At 34.2% G+C, this 17,002-nt stretch overlaps 3 protein-coding genes across 3 annotated transcripts; all 3 read left to right on the forward strand.

Annotated features, from left to right (window-relative positions):
- Positions 1-2,745: 2,745 nt before the first annotated feature.
- Positions 2,746-5,771, forward strand: LOC122581849. Its single transcript, XM_043754156.1, has 3 exons — positions 2,746-3,057; positions 4,083-4,461; positions 5,065-5,771. The coding sequence occupies exons 2-3, from the start codon at positions 4,093-4,095 to the stop codon at positions 5,317-5,319; spliced, it is 624 nt and encodes a 207-aa protein (XP_043610091.1). The 5' UTR covers positions 2,746-3,057; positions 4,083-4,092; the 3' UTR covers positions 5,320-5,771.
- Positions 5,772-6,486: 715 nt separating this feature from the next.
- Positions 6,487-7,128, forward strand: LOC122582619 (histone H2B.3-like). The gene has a single exon (XM_043755037.1). The coding sequence runs from the start codon at positions 6,550-6,552 to the stop codon at positions 7,003-7,005; it is 456 nt and encodes a 151-aa protein (XP_043610972.1). The 5' UTR covers positions 6,487-6,549; the 3' UTR covers positions 7,006-7,128.
- Positions 7,129-8,229: 1,101 nt separating this feature from the next.
- LOC122583608 (FBD-associated F-box protein At5g18780-like) lies at positions 8,230-9,642 on the forward strand. The gene is made up of 4 exons (XM_043755994.1): positions 8,230-8,272; positions 8,536-8,903; positions 8,994-9,146; positions 9,376-9,642. The coding sequence occupies exons 1-4, from the start codon at positions 8,230-8,232 to the stop codon at positions 9,640-9,642; spliced, it is 831 nt and encodes a 276-aa protein (XP_043611929.1).
- The last annotated feature ends 7,360 nt before the right edge of the window (positions 9,643-17,002 follow it).

The raw sequence follows: 17,002 nt of genomic DNA on the forward strand, positions 1-17,002 counted from the left end.
GTATGTGTATGTATATATGAATTGAACTTTCGGATAAATTTGAAAGATATGAGGGTAGTTTAATGGATAATACAGGAAGCTATATTTGGTAACCTGCAAGTTATCAAAATTCCTATTTTACCCTTGTTAGACTTTTAATGCTATATGTTTTTTTTTTTTTTTAAGAAAAGAAGAAGAAAAGAATTAGATCATAAAATAATTTATGTTCTTAAGTTTATTTTAAATATAAATTTTTTTTGTAATGATAGATAGCCAAATAATAATCTAGTTGATTTTGCCATTGAATTCTTCTTTCAACTTTAAAGATGATCGAAAGGATTTAATATCTTCCAAGCTCATTTTATCACTTTTTATTTTATAAAAAACTTAAAGTTATTACATAAATGTTGGAATCAAATAATTTTTCATTTCTAAATACAAAACTTCTTGTTAAGTTCAAACCTACAAGTAAAGGTGTTTTAAAAGTTTTCAAGATAAAGAGAACATCATTTTCATTTCCTTACCAATTGAAAAATTGAAAAATGAATATGAAAGATTAGAAAATTTTCCTACAACTAAATTTAGTTAATAGAGTATTTCAAATATTCTTCAGATATATATAAAAAAATCTTTGTGTCTCAAAAATAGCAACTAAATGCCTCAAGATTTTATAGAGATAAAAAATCATTTTAAATTAGCTTCATAAACAAAAATGAGATATTAAGAAAACATGTCACCAACCAAAAGCAACCTTAATTTTATGTTCTTTGTGTTGTATATTAGGCGCAAGTGTAACAACATAAAAGGTATTTGGTAAAAGGTTGAAAATTGGGTACCTGTTAAAACTTGTTAAGCAAAAAATGTGCTATGCAACTTTTTGGATTTTTAAAAATAATTGTTTTTAATATTTTAAAGTTCAACATTTAACTTTTTTGATACATAAAGCGACTAACTGTCAAATTCAAATCATCAAAAGCAAATGTTAAATGAGTCATTTTCAAGTTTGAAAGCTGAGAATTTTGTGCGCACCAAACTTGTTAAGACACAATTTGCCAGCCTTAATATTTTGGTTAATACATATGAAATTAGGAGAATGGATTTTATTACTAATTAGAATTAGAAAGTTTATGTTTAGTTAAATAGTCAATTTTCTTTTTTAGAACGAACTAAAGAGTTCAAACTTAGAAAATGGACACCAACCTATGGTTATAAACATATTCAAACCATCATTATTGGTGTGTTTAAGTTTAACGAGAGTAAGTATCCGTGCGTTGTGGTGGTGAGATAGTGGGTGTGTTAGCTAGGTCATAGAGTGTGATAGTCAAATGCCTTAGCCGTACGGCCCCCGCTCTCGGATTTAAAAATTCATCGAAAGTGTATCGAATAACATCTCTAATGAAAGAGCATGAAATTTTAAGAACACTCATATAAATTTTATAGTTTATCGATGTACGGTTTTTAAGATAAAAGATTTTGAATGAATTGGAGGAATAAATGATTTATGTAGGAGAGTAAAAAAAAAATAATTGGTTGAGATTTGAGGAGGGAAAAAGGGTAATATAGTTTTTTTAGGTAAATATATAAATGATAGAAGAGACATTTTGAAAAAGTAAATATTAAAAATTAAAATTTAGACAAGACTTTTTGCTTTACATTTTGAAAAACCCTTAAAACCTGTAAATTTTTTTTTTTTGAAAGTTGAATTTCGATGGAAACTTCATGTCGCGAGTCGACAGCGGAAGGTCTGATATACGTTGTCTGCGCTAGAGAGTTCTCTCGAAGTAGAAATACCTATTTTAAATACCCGATGGGGGAAAAACCCCTACTAATCCGCCCGAATGCAAGACAATTAATAGGGAAAACCTGTCCCCTTAGAATTGAACATGAGTATACCCAAACCAAACTCTGATAAAAGGACTCTTTATGTTATCCTCAATGCTTAGAATTTAATATCTCATGAATAAAGGGATGATATTTAAAACCTGTAACTAATTATTACAATATCATTAAGCCACAAGGTTATGAACAGTGTCACCGCCACGTGGCACTGTTCCGTTGGTTTATATTTCATTCCGTATTACCATTTGAATTTTGCTATATCGGATCCTGTTCGAGTTTTATTCTTTAGGTTTTTATTGGTATTTTTTGCTTCGTGATCTTAACAAATATATTGGGCGCTGACATTATTCTATTCGTCCATATTACTATATATATTAAAGCCCATGGTTATGAACACTCACTATGGGCATTAATATTCTTATACGATACAATCATGTGGAACTCTTTGATTGGATAATGTTATATCCCGCATCATTATTTGAATTTTATCGTATTGCATACCGTTTATAAACATTAAGTGAGTTAAAATTGTTCATTTGTAACCTTAACAATTTTTTTTAGGAATCCTCGAAGACTAAAAAGTAACAAACTTGTCCGGTCTAGATCGAAATATCTTCTTATCCAAAACCCATTGACCAACCGATCGTTGTCCAAATCGGCCGGGCTCATCTCTCAATAAAATAAATTAAAACACCTACACACACACACTTCACTCTTTGTCTTCTCAAATGACATGACCTAAAATAAAGTCATCATCATGTTTCCTCAAATTCTTCTTCATATTTCTTCTTCCTTTAAATCCAAATCAATCGTCTCACAAATCTATTTGCATTATGTTTCTCAAATTAATCAATTAAAAAAATATATTTGAAGAAAAAAAAAGAGCTTAATTTTTTTAAAAACTTTATTTTCTGAAAATAAAAATGATGATGCTCTCATCTAAATTCATTTTCACTCTCATTTACCTTGCATCTTTTATATTTTATGAAAGTAATAATAATTCGTATTATTCACATTCTATGAAACCTCCTACTGTTGTAAAAAGTAATCTTAGTTAACACTCCATTCCACCTTTTCTTTTACCCTTTTTTTTATATATGTATTTGGATCTGTTGTTATATCCAAAAGTATCCGTTTTTAAATCGAGCTTCTTGATTCCTTGTTATCTGTTAATTAGTGATACCTACTGTCACATTTTTATCTCTTTGGTTTCAGGTCTTCTTTGTGGATACCAAAAAGGTATATATAATATTTATATGTTTGTTTGTTTGAAACATGATATATTTATATGTTTTTTTTTTTTTTGGTGGAATGTACAATGTTGTTTATAAGTTTGTATCTGTGAACCGATAAAAATGAGTTGTTATGTACTTATGTTGTAGCTTGATGTTTTTTTTATGTATTCCAGATTGTGTTTTAGGCAATGAATTTAGCCGTGGTATATTAAATAACGAAATTGATTAACGAGAGTTAGAAAGAATTTGCTATACTTGTGAATAGGAAGTTTAGGCTGGTTTAAAATGCAGGGGAGTTGACTGACTCTGTTATGGTTGATATTTGCTTATTTTGTATCTAGTGAGTAGTCCTTACATTTTGAATGAAGTGAGTAGTCCTTACATTTTGAATGTTTAATGCTCGATATTTATGGAGCCACACGGTCACGTAACATTCCTTTTGCTGTTCAAGTTTGGAATTTTGCTAAAACGTAACGTGTGGTATCTTATCCATATAACTACTGTATATCAGATCCGATAAGTCATTAATTATCATTTTATAGTGAGTCCCATCTAATTAAATTTCTTACCGTTTTAGTATTGATAATCGTATTCTAAGTTCAGCGTGTATGTACATGTGGTGTGGGCTCCTTAAACAACCCTATGCCACTTAAGCATATACGCTTGGTGACGTGGGAGTGATTGTAAGTTTTGTCTATTATTATGGAATGTTAACTCTTTTGCTTACAAGGGTTACTTTCATTGTAGGAGATAATTTTATATTTTTATTATAATTTCAGAAGATGATTTGTGGGCTGTTAGGTTATATATAATCTGTGTTTTACTTTCTTCACTTACTTTTTAAAAACCATAATCTGTATTTAGGTGCTCTTATTTGATTAAAGGATTACTATAGCAAAATAATGTGCTTAATGCTAGAATGTATAATGTGTTTCCTGTTAGTTTTATAATAACTCAAGACAGTGCATGTTGGCTGTGAATGTGCCTGTGCATATTGCCGAGTCTCAGTTTTGTACATTTCCCTTGCAGTTGACAACTGATGTCGATGGACATTGATGTGCTGGCTTCTATTGATGTGAACAAAAGCCATGGATTGTGTATGCACACAATCGGGTCGTCCAGTGCAGGCACCGGAGATCTTTCTGTAAATAATCTAGGGAATGATATGTTCGAGTTTCAGAATATCCAACATGACAAAGCTGCGGCTTCATGCTCAAAACCACTTAATGGCCAAAATGAGTTTCAGAAGAAAGATGGAGCTACTGAGAAGTTCTTTATCAAGTGTGATGCATCTCCTTGTTCAAGCAAGACCACATCCTCTAATGAATCATGTGTGGAAGTTGAATTTGGTGCTGAAGCTATAACCGGAGAAAACTCAACAGATCATGACAACATTAAGTTTCCGCCTGTAAGCTGACTTATTTGCTTTGGTTTTGTTAATGGGTTAGTTAAATTCTGGCATAGGTCAAAGTAAATCATGTTGGGTTGTCTCTAAATAGATTTTGCTAAGTTATTAAACTTCTTAATGGATTATAATAATAACAACAATACCGAATCCCAACGAAGGCGGGGTATGGGGAAACTCTTCAATAGATTCTTCGTACTAATACTTGGAATGTCATTTATCTGATACGAAAATATAATATATAACTAAAAATCAAACAGGTCAGATGGGTTAAGCGGGTGAAAGTCGTCCAAAGTGTCTTTTAAATGCATACAACTTCTTTTAATCAAATTTTTGGATAATTATTGTTGTGAAATTTTATTGTAATTATATTTAGCATGTTGGCTTTAATTAGAAATTATTAGAACATGAACATAAATTGTTTGATGGTTGACCCACTCTGACCTGTTAACCAACCCACTCGTTTTGTCAGTTCTAGTGTGCAAGTTCTATGTTCAAAATGTTTTGCAATCATCTGGGTATACGGTTAAGACTATCACTTCTTATTTTATTATTGTTCTATGACACTTTGTTCCCGACAGACTTTGACACTTTGTTTCCCCACAGACTACTTTTGAGCCTGTATCAGCCATGAAAGGTAGCCGGGAGAAACGAGGAGCCACCCCATCTCAAAAGCTGGCTGTGAGGTGGTCACCTGACGTCTATGATCCAGTTCCAACTTCAGTTTCACATGTGGTAACAAACAACAAGCCTCAAAAGCAGAGTAAGAAGAACTCCAAGTCCAAGCAGAAGAAGGGAAGCAAGTCATCACACAAAAATAAGTACAAAGACAAGTTGGCTGGAAAAAAAGGAGGCGGCTGATTATTGTGAGCCTACATATTGCCATGGACATTCGTGTCGGCAGTCTAGATCAATTATGTGAGATTTACTTTCTTAAGAGATATGGTAGGAACTTGCAACTCTCCAGTTGCTAAAGCTAGTTGGCCTTTTGGTTATATTAAACCAGGTATGTCGTTCTACTTTAATATTGTAAATAAATAAAATGGTTGAAGCTTTTGTGGATTTGTGTTAAGACTTGGTTCTCTCTAAGAGCATGAGCATGAGTTTATCATATGGGACTGTTGTATATATTGGTCTAGAAGTGGTTATGAAGAGTCTAGAAGTGAGTTTATCATATGGGACTGTTGTATCAAAGCTGTGCAAACTAATCTGACTTATTTAGGCCTATCAGGCAGGAAACATTCCATGGCTCCATATCTGTACTGGATGTTCATTGCTCCCGTTACTCAAGACTGAAACTTGTATTTGTATTACTGTATATTTTTATAATATATACATATATTAATATATAAAAAGAAGTTCTGACTTATGAGTTTGTAAAGAAAAACCAAAATGGCCCTGTGTCATTCCATGTCAAACGGCTTCAAGACAAGCGAGGACGCACATCCGGACAAGGTATGGTCCCGGTGGCCAAAAATTATGAAACCGAGCTCCCAATGGTATGGTGACGCCAAAAGCTCACTATGACGATAGTGTATGCTTAAGCTTTAAGGTGTAACATATGATGCATGGATATCCCAGTACCAAACAGAGTGTCACTTCAAATCTACTTAAATTATATATTCATACACACTAGGATATCTTTATCAATCAAATTAAATGGCATAAATTATATGATTTTTTTATTTTTTATTTTTATTATTTCTATTTTTTTGTAAAATATGCAAATTTCAATAAATTGAATACATTTTGCTGAACTTCTTCCCATTTTACTTATAATTTACACAAGGATTTATAAAAATAACTAAACGTACTAAATAATCTATTTTTTATTTTTGTAAAAAGACAAAAATGGATTAAGGTATAAATCATTTGTCTTTAAGACCAAGGAACTTGTCACAAACCAATTCCTTTGGCCTATTCTCTCGTGAGCCAACTAATGTAAATTGAACACGTGTGACAGGGCCAGGTCAACAATCCAAGTGGGACCATTCTCAACCAATCACAATCAATCCGTCTTTCTATATAAACTCAACACTCATATTTTCTCACACAATACTCTCATGAAATCAATATTTTCTTCAAACGAAAATGGCCCAAACAAAAGCAGGGAAGAAACCAGCAGCCTTAAAAAAACCATCAACATCATCATCATCATCAGCACCACCACCGGCCGAAAAGAAGCCAACGAAGGCCGGAAAAAACCTTCCGAAAGAAACCATATCGAGTAGTGTGAATGTAGACAAGAAGAAGAAAAAGGTGAAAAAGAGTAGCGAAACGTACAAAATCTATTTGTTTAAAGTATTAAAACAAGTGCATCCTGATATAGGTATATCAGGTAAAGCAATGGGAATTATGAACAGTTTTATAAATGACATTTTTGAAAAACTTGCTCAAGAGAGTGCTAGGCTCGCGAGATACAATAAGAAGCCGACTATTACTTCTCGTGAGATTCAAACGGCTGTTAGACTTGTTTTGCCTGGTGAGCTTGCGAAACATGCTGTTTCTGAAGGTACTAAAGCGGTTACAAAATTTACGAGCTCTTAGAGATATTGTGGTTGGATATATATATATGAAAATATTCGGTTCTTATGGAAATGTTTGATTTGGTTCCTATCTGAATCTTTCAATTCGGTTATTGTTTTGTTTACGAGATCTGGATATCTTATTTTCCATTGCTAGAATTTTGTTTATTTTGATGGACGATAATATATATTACTTGAAATGATCATTTCTGATGTTAAATCTAAATATCGTCTATGAAAGAAACATAAAAAACTCTATAATGATCGATAATATAGATTTGCGCACGCTTATTATTACTAGTTGGATACCTTGTGTTTTTTTTCCGATCATGATGTGACGCAAAAAGGCAAAAGCCATCTCGATAAGCTATTCACGTGATCGACCTCAATTTTCCCGGTGGATTAAGGGTATGTTTGGCTAAAAGTAATATCATATGATTTTAATGAAACTAAAACATATCGATCTTTCTTCATGAATTTTGTTGGTGTGAATGAAATACATTGAGGATATATATATTTTCCGTTCATTGGATCATGAAATCTTTTAGGATCATTATTAATGAAAGTATATATTATCGTAACGACTTAAATCGTAGTTAAGAGTTAAAAGGATGATTTTGATATACTAAAAGGCCAATTAGCCAAATCCTTTCAAATTTTCAAGTATTACAACATATTTTTTTCATGAGTAGTTGGATCGTGCAAACAGTCCAGTTTAGTTGGGGCAAACAGGTCGAGGCCCGAATCGAATATTAAAAGAAAAAAACAAATTATTTGATTGATACTTGATAAACAAAACAAGATTTTATTTGTAATGTAACCATCAAAGTTGAATCTTCAGTTCACACGTTTGTTGTTATGGGCTTGGACCCTACTTTCACCTATTTTTGGGTTGATTATCGGAAAAATCTTGTAGCAAAAACCTTTTAAACTTATTTGATTTAACCTCAAACAACCTAACACAACCTCTAAAGATGATTTTGCGATTCACCAAGAAGATTTTGCGATCAGGTAAAAAAGGTCTAAACATTCTTCTTCTTCCGTTAATGAAGAACAAGGCGGAGAAGATATAATAAGCAATAAGTTACCCGAGGCGCTTCTTATACACATCTTGTCTCTGCTTCCTGATCCTTTAGATGCGATTCGAACATGTATTCTGTCCAAAAGGTGGAAGCACCTCTGGGTCTTTCTCCCCAATCTCTACTTCGTTTTGCCATACTCTTTTCAGTCTGATGAACAAGTGAAAATGTTTCATGATTCGGTTGATAATGCCCTTGCTCTGCGTGGTGGTATGCTCCTTCGGAGGTTCTTTCTTTCCTGTTCTTTACACACCTATGATCGTGATCGTGTTCTTAGATCGCTTAGCATTGCTGTGAAGTCCAAACTTGAATTCTCGCACTTAACTTTTCATTTAGTAAGAAGCTGAGTCTTTCGTGGATTTTCTCAAAGCTTGTAGTACTACCCTCGTTGAGTTAGGTGTATGCGTGTTAGATGTGCCTCAAGCCGAGTTCCTTTTCCCCTGTTTAATGAAAGTCAATCTTACATCTGTTAGAGTATTCGGGTGATCAATCACCTCAAAATCTGATTTCCCGTTGCCCAGTTTTACAAGAATTGTGTTTGGAAACTCAATGGATTGGGGATGATTTCAACTCAATTCCTCTTGACAAAATTAAGATCTCTTCGCCGTGTTTGAAGACACTAAGGATTCAGCATTGCAGCTTTGAAGGTGAGGTTTTGATTGACGCTCCTAAATTGGAATACTTGTACATAGAGGACGATGAAATTCGTACAAAGTACTCTCTGACGAATCCATGGTCTCTTGTTGAAGTTCATATCAACAAATTTTGTGATACGGTTGTTGAACTGCTGACATGCGTCTCGGTTGCCAAAAGGCTGATGCTAGCTTCCCAGTCTTTATGGGTATGGTTACTAATCAGCTTTAAGTTTGCAGTTCTATTAAATAATTCACGCAATTTTTAATGTTTGTTATTGTGCTGTTTCGATCTGTAGGCTATTCGTCATTTTCATCACGACAACGTTCCCACCATGTTCCCGAACTTGGTCAAACTTGACGTCGATATCCATTGGAGCTGGGAGTCGTGGAGTGTGCTGTTTAATGTCTTACACAAAATGCCACTTCTTGAGCAATTTACCATTTCATATGTAAGTTTAATTATGTGTACCAACCAACATGTATATGTAGTGTCTTTTTTTGGTTAGTCAGACTAAATATGTCAAACTCTAAAACATGCTGAAACACATCAAATCATCAATACATGATCCTCTTTTAATGACCATCTAAACTATTTGACATGAGTTTGTCAAAAACTGAAACAGCAAAGTTGTGTTTGTTAATTAGCTAACTATTTGTGGTGTGTTTGTTTATCGTCAGCTGCATTTACCTGGAGATATAGATCACACAAGCGGGATCCTGCCATTAGAGACACCAAATTGTCTACGTTTTAAGATGAAGGAAATCACTATACTTAATGAAGGAGTTGTAACACGGAGACAGGTCATCTTAATAGGTTATTTGCTCAGACACTCGACTGTTTTGGAAAGGGTCACACTAAATGCTAATAATATTGAGCCGGAGCTGCGTAAGGAGTTACTGAACTTCCAGTGTGGTTCCCATATGTGCCGGATTGAATTACTTTGAAGATTCTACTAGATTCAAATAGTAATTCCCAAATTCAGGGATTGTTAAGTCCTTGACAACTCGAGTATTTTCAATCCTTGGTTGGCTTTGTTTATATTCATTGGAAATCTGTTATAAACTTATAATTGATAGCTTTATAGCTGATACCTATAAGATCGAGATCATATATTGCAATGAAGGTGTCTGTAAAACCAACTTAATTCAATGTTTTTTTCATTTATCAGTCTGCATCTTGGGTTTTTATACATTTGTAATGCATTTACCTATGCAATTTAAGCTATATAGGTGGTTACTGACCAATGTGTCAAGGGACCCAAGTAGCGGCTGAAGGTTTCAGGCCCCTTCACTCGCCCACACAAACTGCACTTACGTATATATGAATGTCTAGATTATATTATAAAGCAAATAGCCCCTGTCTAAAATTTTAAGTTTCAATATTTACTTCCCCAAAATGCCCCTCCTATCTATTTTATATTTACCTAAAATAACTATAATACCATTTCTCTCTCCTCAAATTTTAACCACTCATTTTATTCTCTCCCCACCATAAATCATTTTATTTCTTTAATTCATTCAAAATCTTTTATCTTAAAAACCGTACATCGATAAATACATAAAAATTAAATGGATGTTCTTAAAATTTCATGCTCTTTCAATAGAGAGGTCATTCGATCTACTTTCGACGAAAGGGCGGAGAAGTATAACTAGCACACTAGCAACTCGGTCAAAACTACCTATTCTTGATTTATTCTCATGCATTAATCAACCTAAGAACTTAACTCAACTTAAAACATACCCATAAACAAACACATTAGACCTGACCCATGAAGATTACCCAACAACAGCACCTTAACCAAGTTGTGATTATCAGATTAATGAACGTCTTATGTAGCTTTTAAGCAACAGAACATGGGTGCTGTAAGAATGGTTGAATCTATCACAGATTACTAGTGTTGGTCTGGTTCTTCTTGAACGCGCTTGTGAAAATCTTAATCAAAGTAATAACAAAGACAAGCAAGGAATCTGCATACTTGACACTCGCAAGTGAACAAATATACCACACATGTAATTTTTAAAAGACGACATAATATGTTTTAAACCAAAAGATGGGTATACCTAACAAGTTCATAACACAAAAGCTGGGATTGACCAACTACAAATTTCATCCACGCTCCTTGATTGACCAACGGGAAAGGGGGAAACAGACTGGAAGTAAGCCCAATTTTAAACGATCCTAACTTTGTTAGTGATAATAGCTATGGGCCGCTCTGTATATGGATCAAAAGCCCACCAAAATAAGAACGCATCTATCAACTGCCGGGCACAACTTTTGGATCCATTTTTGCTTTGTTTGAATTTGAAATTCCGAGTTATATTTGAATCTGATTGTAAAAACGCATAAAAACTGGCCGGCTTCTAGTAATTTTGCTTGTAATATTGGCTATCTAATTCTCATTTGCTGTGTTTGTTTCCTTACCTGGGGAAGGTCCAATGAAAGCAAAACTTGCATTGTATCTTTGTTCAATAATTAATACAAGAGTAGGGTTAATTTGTGTTGATTAGCACTTGATAATTAAAACTATATGATTGACTAGCACTTGATAATTAAAACTATATGATTGATACGTATACAAGAAAAGATTAGTTTGTAATATAAATTATGCAAGTTGAATCATTAGTCCACACGTTTATACGTTGTTATGGGCTTGGACCCTTAACCTTATATGTGTTGATTCATAATGATCGTTTATCTTGTATATCAAAAAAAAAAAAAAAAAAAAAATTATTTGATATAACCTGATGCACGTACACCAACACAACCCCTAAAGATGATTTTAGGATTTAGTAAAGCTCCGATCAAAAGGTTTAAATATTTTTCTTCTGAACAAGGCGGAGAAGATATAATAAGCAATAAGTTACCCGAGGCACTTCTTATACACATCTTATCTCTGCTTCCTGATCCTCTTGATGCAATTCGAACATGTGTTCTGTCGAAAAGGTGGAAGCACCTCTGGGTCTTTCTCCCCGATCTCTACTTTGTTCTGCCCAAATCTTTTCAGTCTGCTGAACAATTGAAAACGTTTCACGATTCGGTTGATAATGCCCTTGCTCTTCGTGGTGGTATGCTCATTCGGAGGTTCTTTCTTTCCTATTCTTTACACAAGGATGATTTAGATCATGATCGTCTTTATAATTCGCTTAGCATTGCTGCTCAGTCCAAACTTGAAATACTTGAACTTAACTTTCCAACTAATCATAATAAGCTTATGCTTTGGTGGGATTTTCTCAAAGATTGTAGTACTACCCTCGTTGAGTTAACTTTGAAAGGTGTATGCGTGTTAGATGTGGGTCAAGCCGAGTCTCTTTTCCCCTGTTTAAAGAAAGTCAAGCTTACATGTGTTGACTATATGGGTGATCAATCACCTCAGAATCTGATTTCCTGTTGCCCAGTTTTACAAGAACTGTGTTTGGAAAAACAAAGTTTGCATTCTCCTACCATGAAATCTAAGATCTCTTCGCCATATTTGAAGAGATTGAGGATTCGGGATAGCAAATTTGGTCTCGAGATTTTGATTGACGCTCCTACCTTGGAATACTTGTCCATTGAGGATGATAATAACACAAAGTACTCTGTGAGGAATCCATTGTCTCTTGTCGAAGTTCATCTTGATAAATATTCTCGTATGGTTGTTGAACTCCTGACATGCGTCTCAGCTTCCAGAAGACTGATGTTAGCTTACCAGTCTTTATCGGTATCCTTACTAATCCGCTTTAAGTTTTCAATTTTATTAAATAAATCTTCACGCGGTTATTTGAATGTCTATTATTGTTTGGTTTCGATCTGCAGGCTATTTATAGCTCTCGTAACCAAAATGTGCCCATGTTTCCGAACTTGGTCAAACTTGACATCCATTGTAGCTGGAGGTTCTGGAGTGTGCTGTTTAATCTCTTACACAAAATGCCACTTCTTGAGCAATTTACCATTTCATATGTAAGTTTAATTATGTATACCAACCAACATGTATGTTGTTTTTTTTTGGTTGTTTGATCTGTTACTTTCTTAAACAGTGGTGGAGCCAGGATTTTAATCCTGGGGTCGCCGAATAGTTTTCACGATAGTAATAAGTGTAAAGTTAAACTACAAAATTCAAAACTCTAGTCTGGGGTTGCCAATTACCTTAAAACTGATTAAATATTTACAAATAGTACTCGAAATATAGAGTTTTATAAAAATTGTGGGGTTGTCATGGCCACCCGTGGTCACCACATAGCTCCTCCACAAGTTCTTAAATAGTCAGACTATATATATTTGTCAAACTCTAAAACATGCTGAAATACATCAATACATGGTCCTCTTATAATGACCATCTAAACTATTTGACATGAGTTTGTCAAACACTGAAACAGCAAAGTTGTGTTTGTTAAGTAGCTAACTATTTGTCGTGTGTTTGTTTATCATCAGCGGCATCTACCCGGAGCTATAGACCAAACAAGAGGGATGAAAGGAGAGGCACCAACTTGTCTACGTTTTAAGATGAAGGAAATCACTATACTTAATAAAGAAGTTGTGACACAGAAACTATTAACCGTGATAGGTTATTTGCTCAGACACTCAACTATTTTGGAAAGGCTCACACTAAATGCTCATGATATCGACCGGAAGACGCGTCAGCAGTTATTGAACTTCCACCGTGGTTCCCATATGTGCCGGATTAAATTTGTTTGAAGATTCTACAAGATGCTAATGGTAATTCTCTTATTAAGGGATCGTTAATTAGTCCTTGTCAGTTCGAGTTTCTTCAAACTGTGGGTTGGCTTTGTTTATGTAAAATGGAAATCTGTTATAAACTTATAATTGATGGCTTTACAGCGGATACCTATAATACCGAGATCATATATTGTAATTAAGGTGTCAGTAAAAGCAACTTAATTCGATGTTTTTTGGTTTATCGGTCTGCATCTTGCTACATATATATTTGTACTGCATTTAGGTATGCAATTTAACTAAATGGGTCAGACCTCCCAAATGTATCATTATGTGGTCATATCTCAAAGTTACATCATACAATTTGGTTTGGTTGACAAACCCGGTAAAGGGCCAAGTTGGGGCACAGTTTAGTTGGGTAAACAAGTCCAGGGTCATGATTGATTCATAAACAGAAAGAAAAAAAAAGGAAATTTAGATGTAGTAGTGTTGGTCCGGTTTTCTTGAACACAAATTTAATCAAAGTAAATAACAACATAAGCATTGAATTTGCCAGATACAACAAGGGCCAACGGCAAATCCATAATATGTACGAGTAAAAGTATTCCAGATTAGGAGCATCAATCGCAACTTCATAATTCCCGAAAGCAAAGCACTAACTATTTAATCTTGACAAATATGACCAAAACACTTTCAAATCAGTATTTACCACTTGTATCTCCAAACACAATTTTTGTAAAACAGGGCAAACGGATATGAATGAACAAAAAAAAAAAAAAACATGGTCAAGACATTTGAGAACAGTAACTTGCTAAAGATGTAACTGAAAGTCAGGCAGCAGTAAAGTAGGAAGGAAAAAGCCAAAGCTAAAAGATCAACTACTAGTGGACACCTACTGTCAATATATGTTTGCCTTGAATATCTATTTTTGTTTTTGAGCCACTATTGGTACGTGCAACTAGTTTCCAAAGAAGAGATATGATGGTCAATGTAATTTTGAAAGGATAGGGGTGACAGATGAAATTTGTAGTAAACCACAGATACTATCTGCGTAATTTACTCTATACTCCGTATTTAATTTATTTAATCATCTAAATAAATTAGAATCTTGAGTCTACACGTTAATTTGTTATTATGGGCTGGACCCTTTACCTCTAATTTTGGGTTGATTCATAATTAATGATCGGATAAATAATATTGTAGCCATTTATCAAAACCCTACAAATTTATTTGACTCAGTTTTAACCTCAAACCAACACAACTTGTAAACATGATTTTGCGATCAGGTAAAACTCTGATAAAAAGGTCTAAATATTCTTCTTCTGAACAAGGTGGAGATCAAGATATAATAAGCAATAAGTTACCCGAGGCGCTTCTTATATACATATTGTCTCTGCTTCCTGAACCTCTTGATGCGATTCGAACATGTGTTCTGTCCAAAAGGTGGAAACACCTCTGGGTCTTTCTCCCCAATCTCTACTTCGCTCTGCCCTGACTCTTTTTGGTCTGCTGAACTAGTGAAAACGTTTCAAGATTCAGTTGATAATGCCCTGCTCTGCGTGGAGGTATGCTCGTACAGAGGTTCTTTCTTTCCTGTAATTCACTCAAATATGATCATGGTCGTATTCTCGATTCAGTTAGCATTGCTGTGCAGTCCAAACTTGAAATACTCGAACTTAAGTTTTCAACTTATAAGAAGCTTAGGCTTTCATGGGATTTTTTCAAAACTTGCAGTACCCTCGTTGAGTTAACTTTGAGAGGTGTATGCGTGTTAGATGTGCCTCAAGCCGAGTTCCTTTTCCACTGTTTAAAGAAAGTCAAGCTTAAATCTCTTGACTATTTGGGTGATCAATCACCTCCGAATCTGATTTCCCGTTGCCCAGTTTTACAAGAATTGTGTTTGGAAAGTCAATGGATTGGGGATGCTTTGAACATAAATGGTGTTGAGAAAATTAAGATCTCTTCGCCGTATTTGAAGAGACCAAGGATTCAGTATTGCAACTTTAAAGGTGAGGTTTTGATTGACGCTCCTAGATTGGAATACTTGTACGCTGAGTCTCATAGGGTATTTGCAAATAAGTACTCTCTAACGAATCCATTATTGTCTCTTGTCGAAGCTGATAGCAAGAATTATTATAAAACGCTTGTTTATCGGTTGCCAGAAGACTGGCCTTAGCTTACGAGCCTTTATTATGGTCACTTATCCGCCTTAAGTTTGCAATTCATGTTGGAGTGTGATCATTTTATTATAAATCGCATGTCCGGGAATAGTTTAAGCCTACGGGATCACATGAAATGACACGGTAACTCTATATTATTAATTAGTATATTAAAGTAATATATTAATTAATTAGATCACGATTAATTTAAATATATTAAGGGATTAATTATATTTAATTAATTAAATGGAGGATTAAAATGTGAAATATGGAAATTAGAGTTGGGCTCTAAATCCATATGGAGGGGGCCGGTTTTGAGAAGCCTTTTAAGGGCCTTGACTAAACTTGTCCATCAAATTTTAAACCCTAACATTTATCCCTATATATAGGGGTTAAGGTTTAAGGGTTTAATAATACAATTAGATTGTACCCTAAATATTTAATCCTCTCACGGTCGAAATCAATATCTACGGCTACGAATTGAGTTTCATTTGTGAAACTTACATCTATCATTTAATTAATGTCATGTAGCATTAATTATGATCTTGGTTTTATTCGATGGCAAAAAAGGATTTGGGTTTACGGTTTGGACTACAATTAAAGGGGTTATGTGACAGTGATCGGGGTACTAGCATACGATATAGGGGTGTCTAGTGTGCGTTCATAGAGGGGTTTACTTTAAACCCTATATAATAATAATCTTATTATTAATAATATTATTGGAAGCTTTGCGCAAAGGTACACGTTTCGATTATTTCTTTGTTAATTAATTTGATTGCATATACGTTTCTTTTTTGCTGCGTACTCGTGAATTGTTATATGTTTATGTGTTCATATTCTAACAATTCATTGAATGATTCTTCACTATGATTATTTTAATGTCTGTTTGTTTGTTTAAATTAACTTGACCTCTGATATCAAGTGTGAGTTGGAATGCTGGAGTTTGCTGTTTAATCTCTTATAATAATTCACCATTTCATGTGTAAGTTTCTTGATCATTAAGAACCGCGTGTTAGCTATATAAAGTATAAACCGCGAGAAAGCTCAGGAAAAAAAATCCAATGCTACGTGTTTTCTATCGATCTGTGGGTACAAAAACGCCTATAAATGAGATAATGCAACTCACCCGCTGACCACCCGCAGCTAGTTTCAATGCATTCCCCAGTTTAGCAAAAGTCTCCATGGTCAATCAGAGTAATTGTCTCTTGTAACGGACTACCAGCTAATAACCACAAACACAAATACATACTAGTAACTAACTGTACACGTAGCCATTAATATTGGCTTATTTGGTTTTGGCTCATCTTGGATAAGCCTATTTCGTTTTAGTGAGTCTTATTTTTGGGCCTTCAAAGCTTATATGTCAATTTTGAGTCACCATATAATACAAGTCAATAAGCATAAATGTCAAAAAAAAGAGGCCACATTATGTCATCCTTGCGATTCTTTGCATCAGTTACATTTGAATAATGGGTAAGCAAGCAACAAGTTGCGC

The sequence above is a fragment of the Erigeron canadensis genome, chromosome 9 (assembly GCF_010389155.1).
Source record: "Erigeron canadensis isolate Cc75 chromosome 9, C_canadensis_v1, whole genome shotgun sequence".
In the NCBI taxonomy this organism is placed as follows: domain Eukaryota; kingdom Viridiplantae; phylum Streptophyta; class Magnoliopsida; order Asterales; family Asteraceae; genus Erigeron; species Erigeron canadensis.

Excerpts from the sequence above, each read along its gene's own strand:
- LOC122581849 (XM_043754156.1), top strand. The coding sequence starts at position 4,093 with ATGTCGATGGACATTGATGTGCTGGCTTCTATTGATGTGAACAAAAGC. Across the intron at positions 4,462-5,064 it reads ACAACATTAAGTTTCCGCCT|ACTACTTTTGAGCCTGTATC; the intron begins GTAAGCTGACTT and ends GTTTCCCCACAG.
- LOC122582619 (XM_043755037.1), top strand. The coding sequence starts at position 6,550 with ATGGCCCAAACAAAAGCAGGGAAGAAACCAGCAGCCTTAAAAAAACCA.
- LOC122583608 (XM_043755994.1), top strand. The coding sequence starts at position 8,230 with ATGTTTCATGATTCGGTTGATAATGCCCTTGCTCTGCGTGGTG. Across the intron at positions 8,273-8,535 it reads TGCCCTTGCTCTGCGTGGTG|AGTATTCGGGTGATCAATCA; the intron begins GTATGCTCCTTC and ends TACATCTGTTAG. Across the intron at positions 9,147-9,375 it reads AGCAATTTACCATTTCATAT|CTGCATTTACCTGGAGATAT; the intron begins GTAAGTTTAATT and ends GTTTATCGTCAG.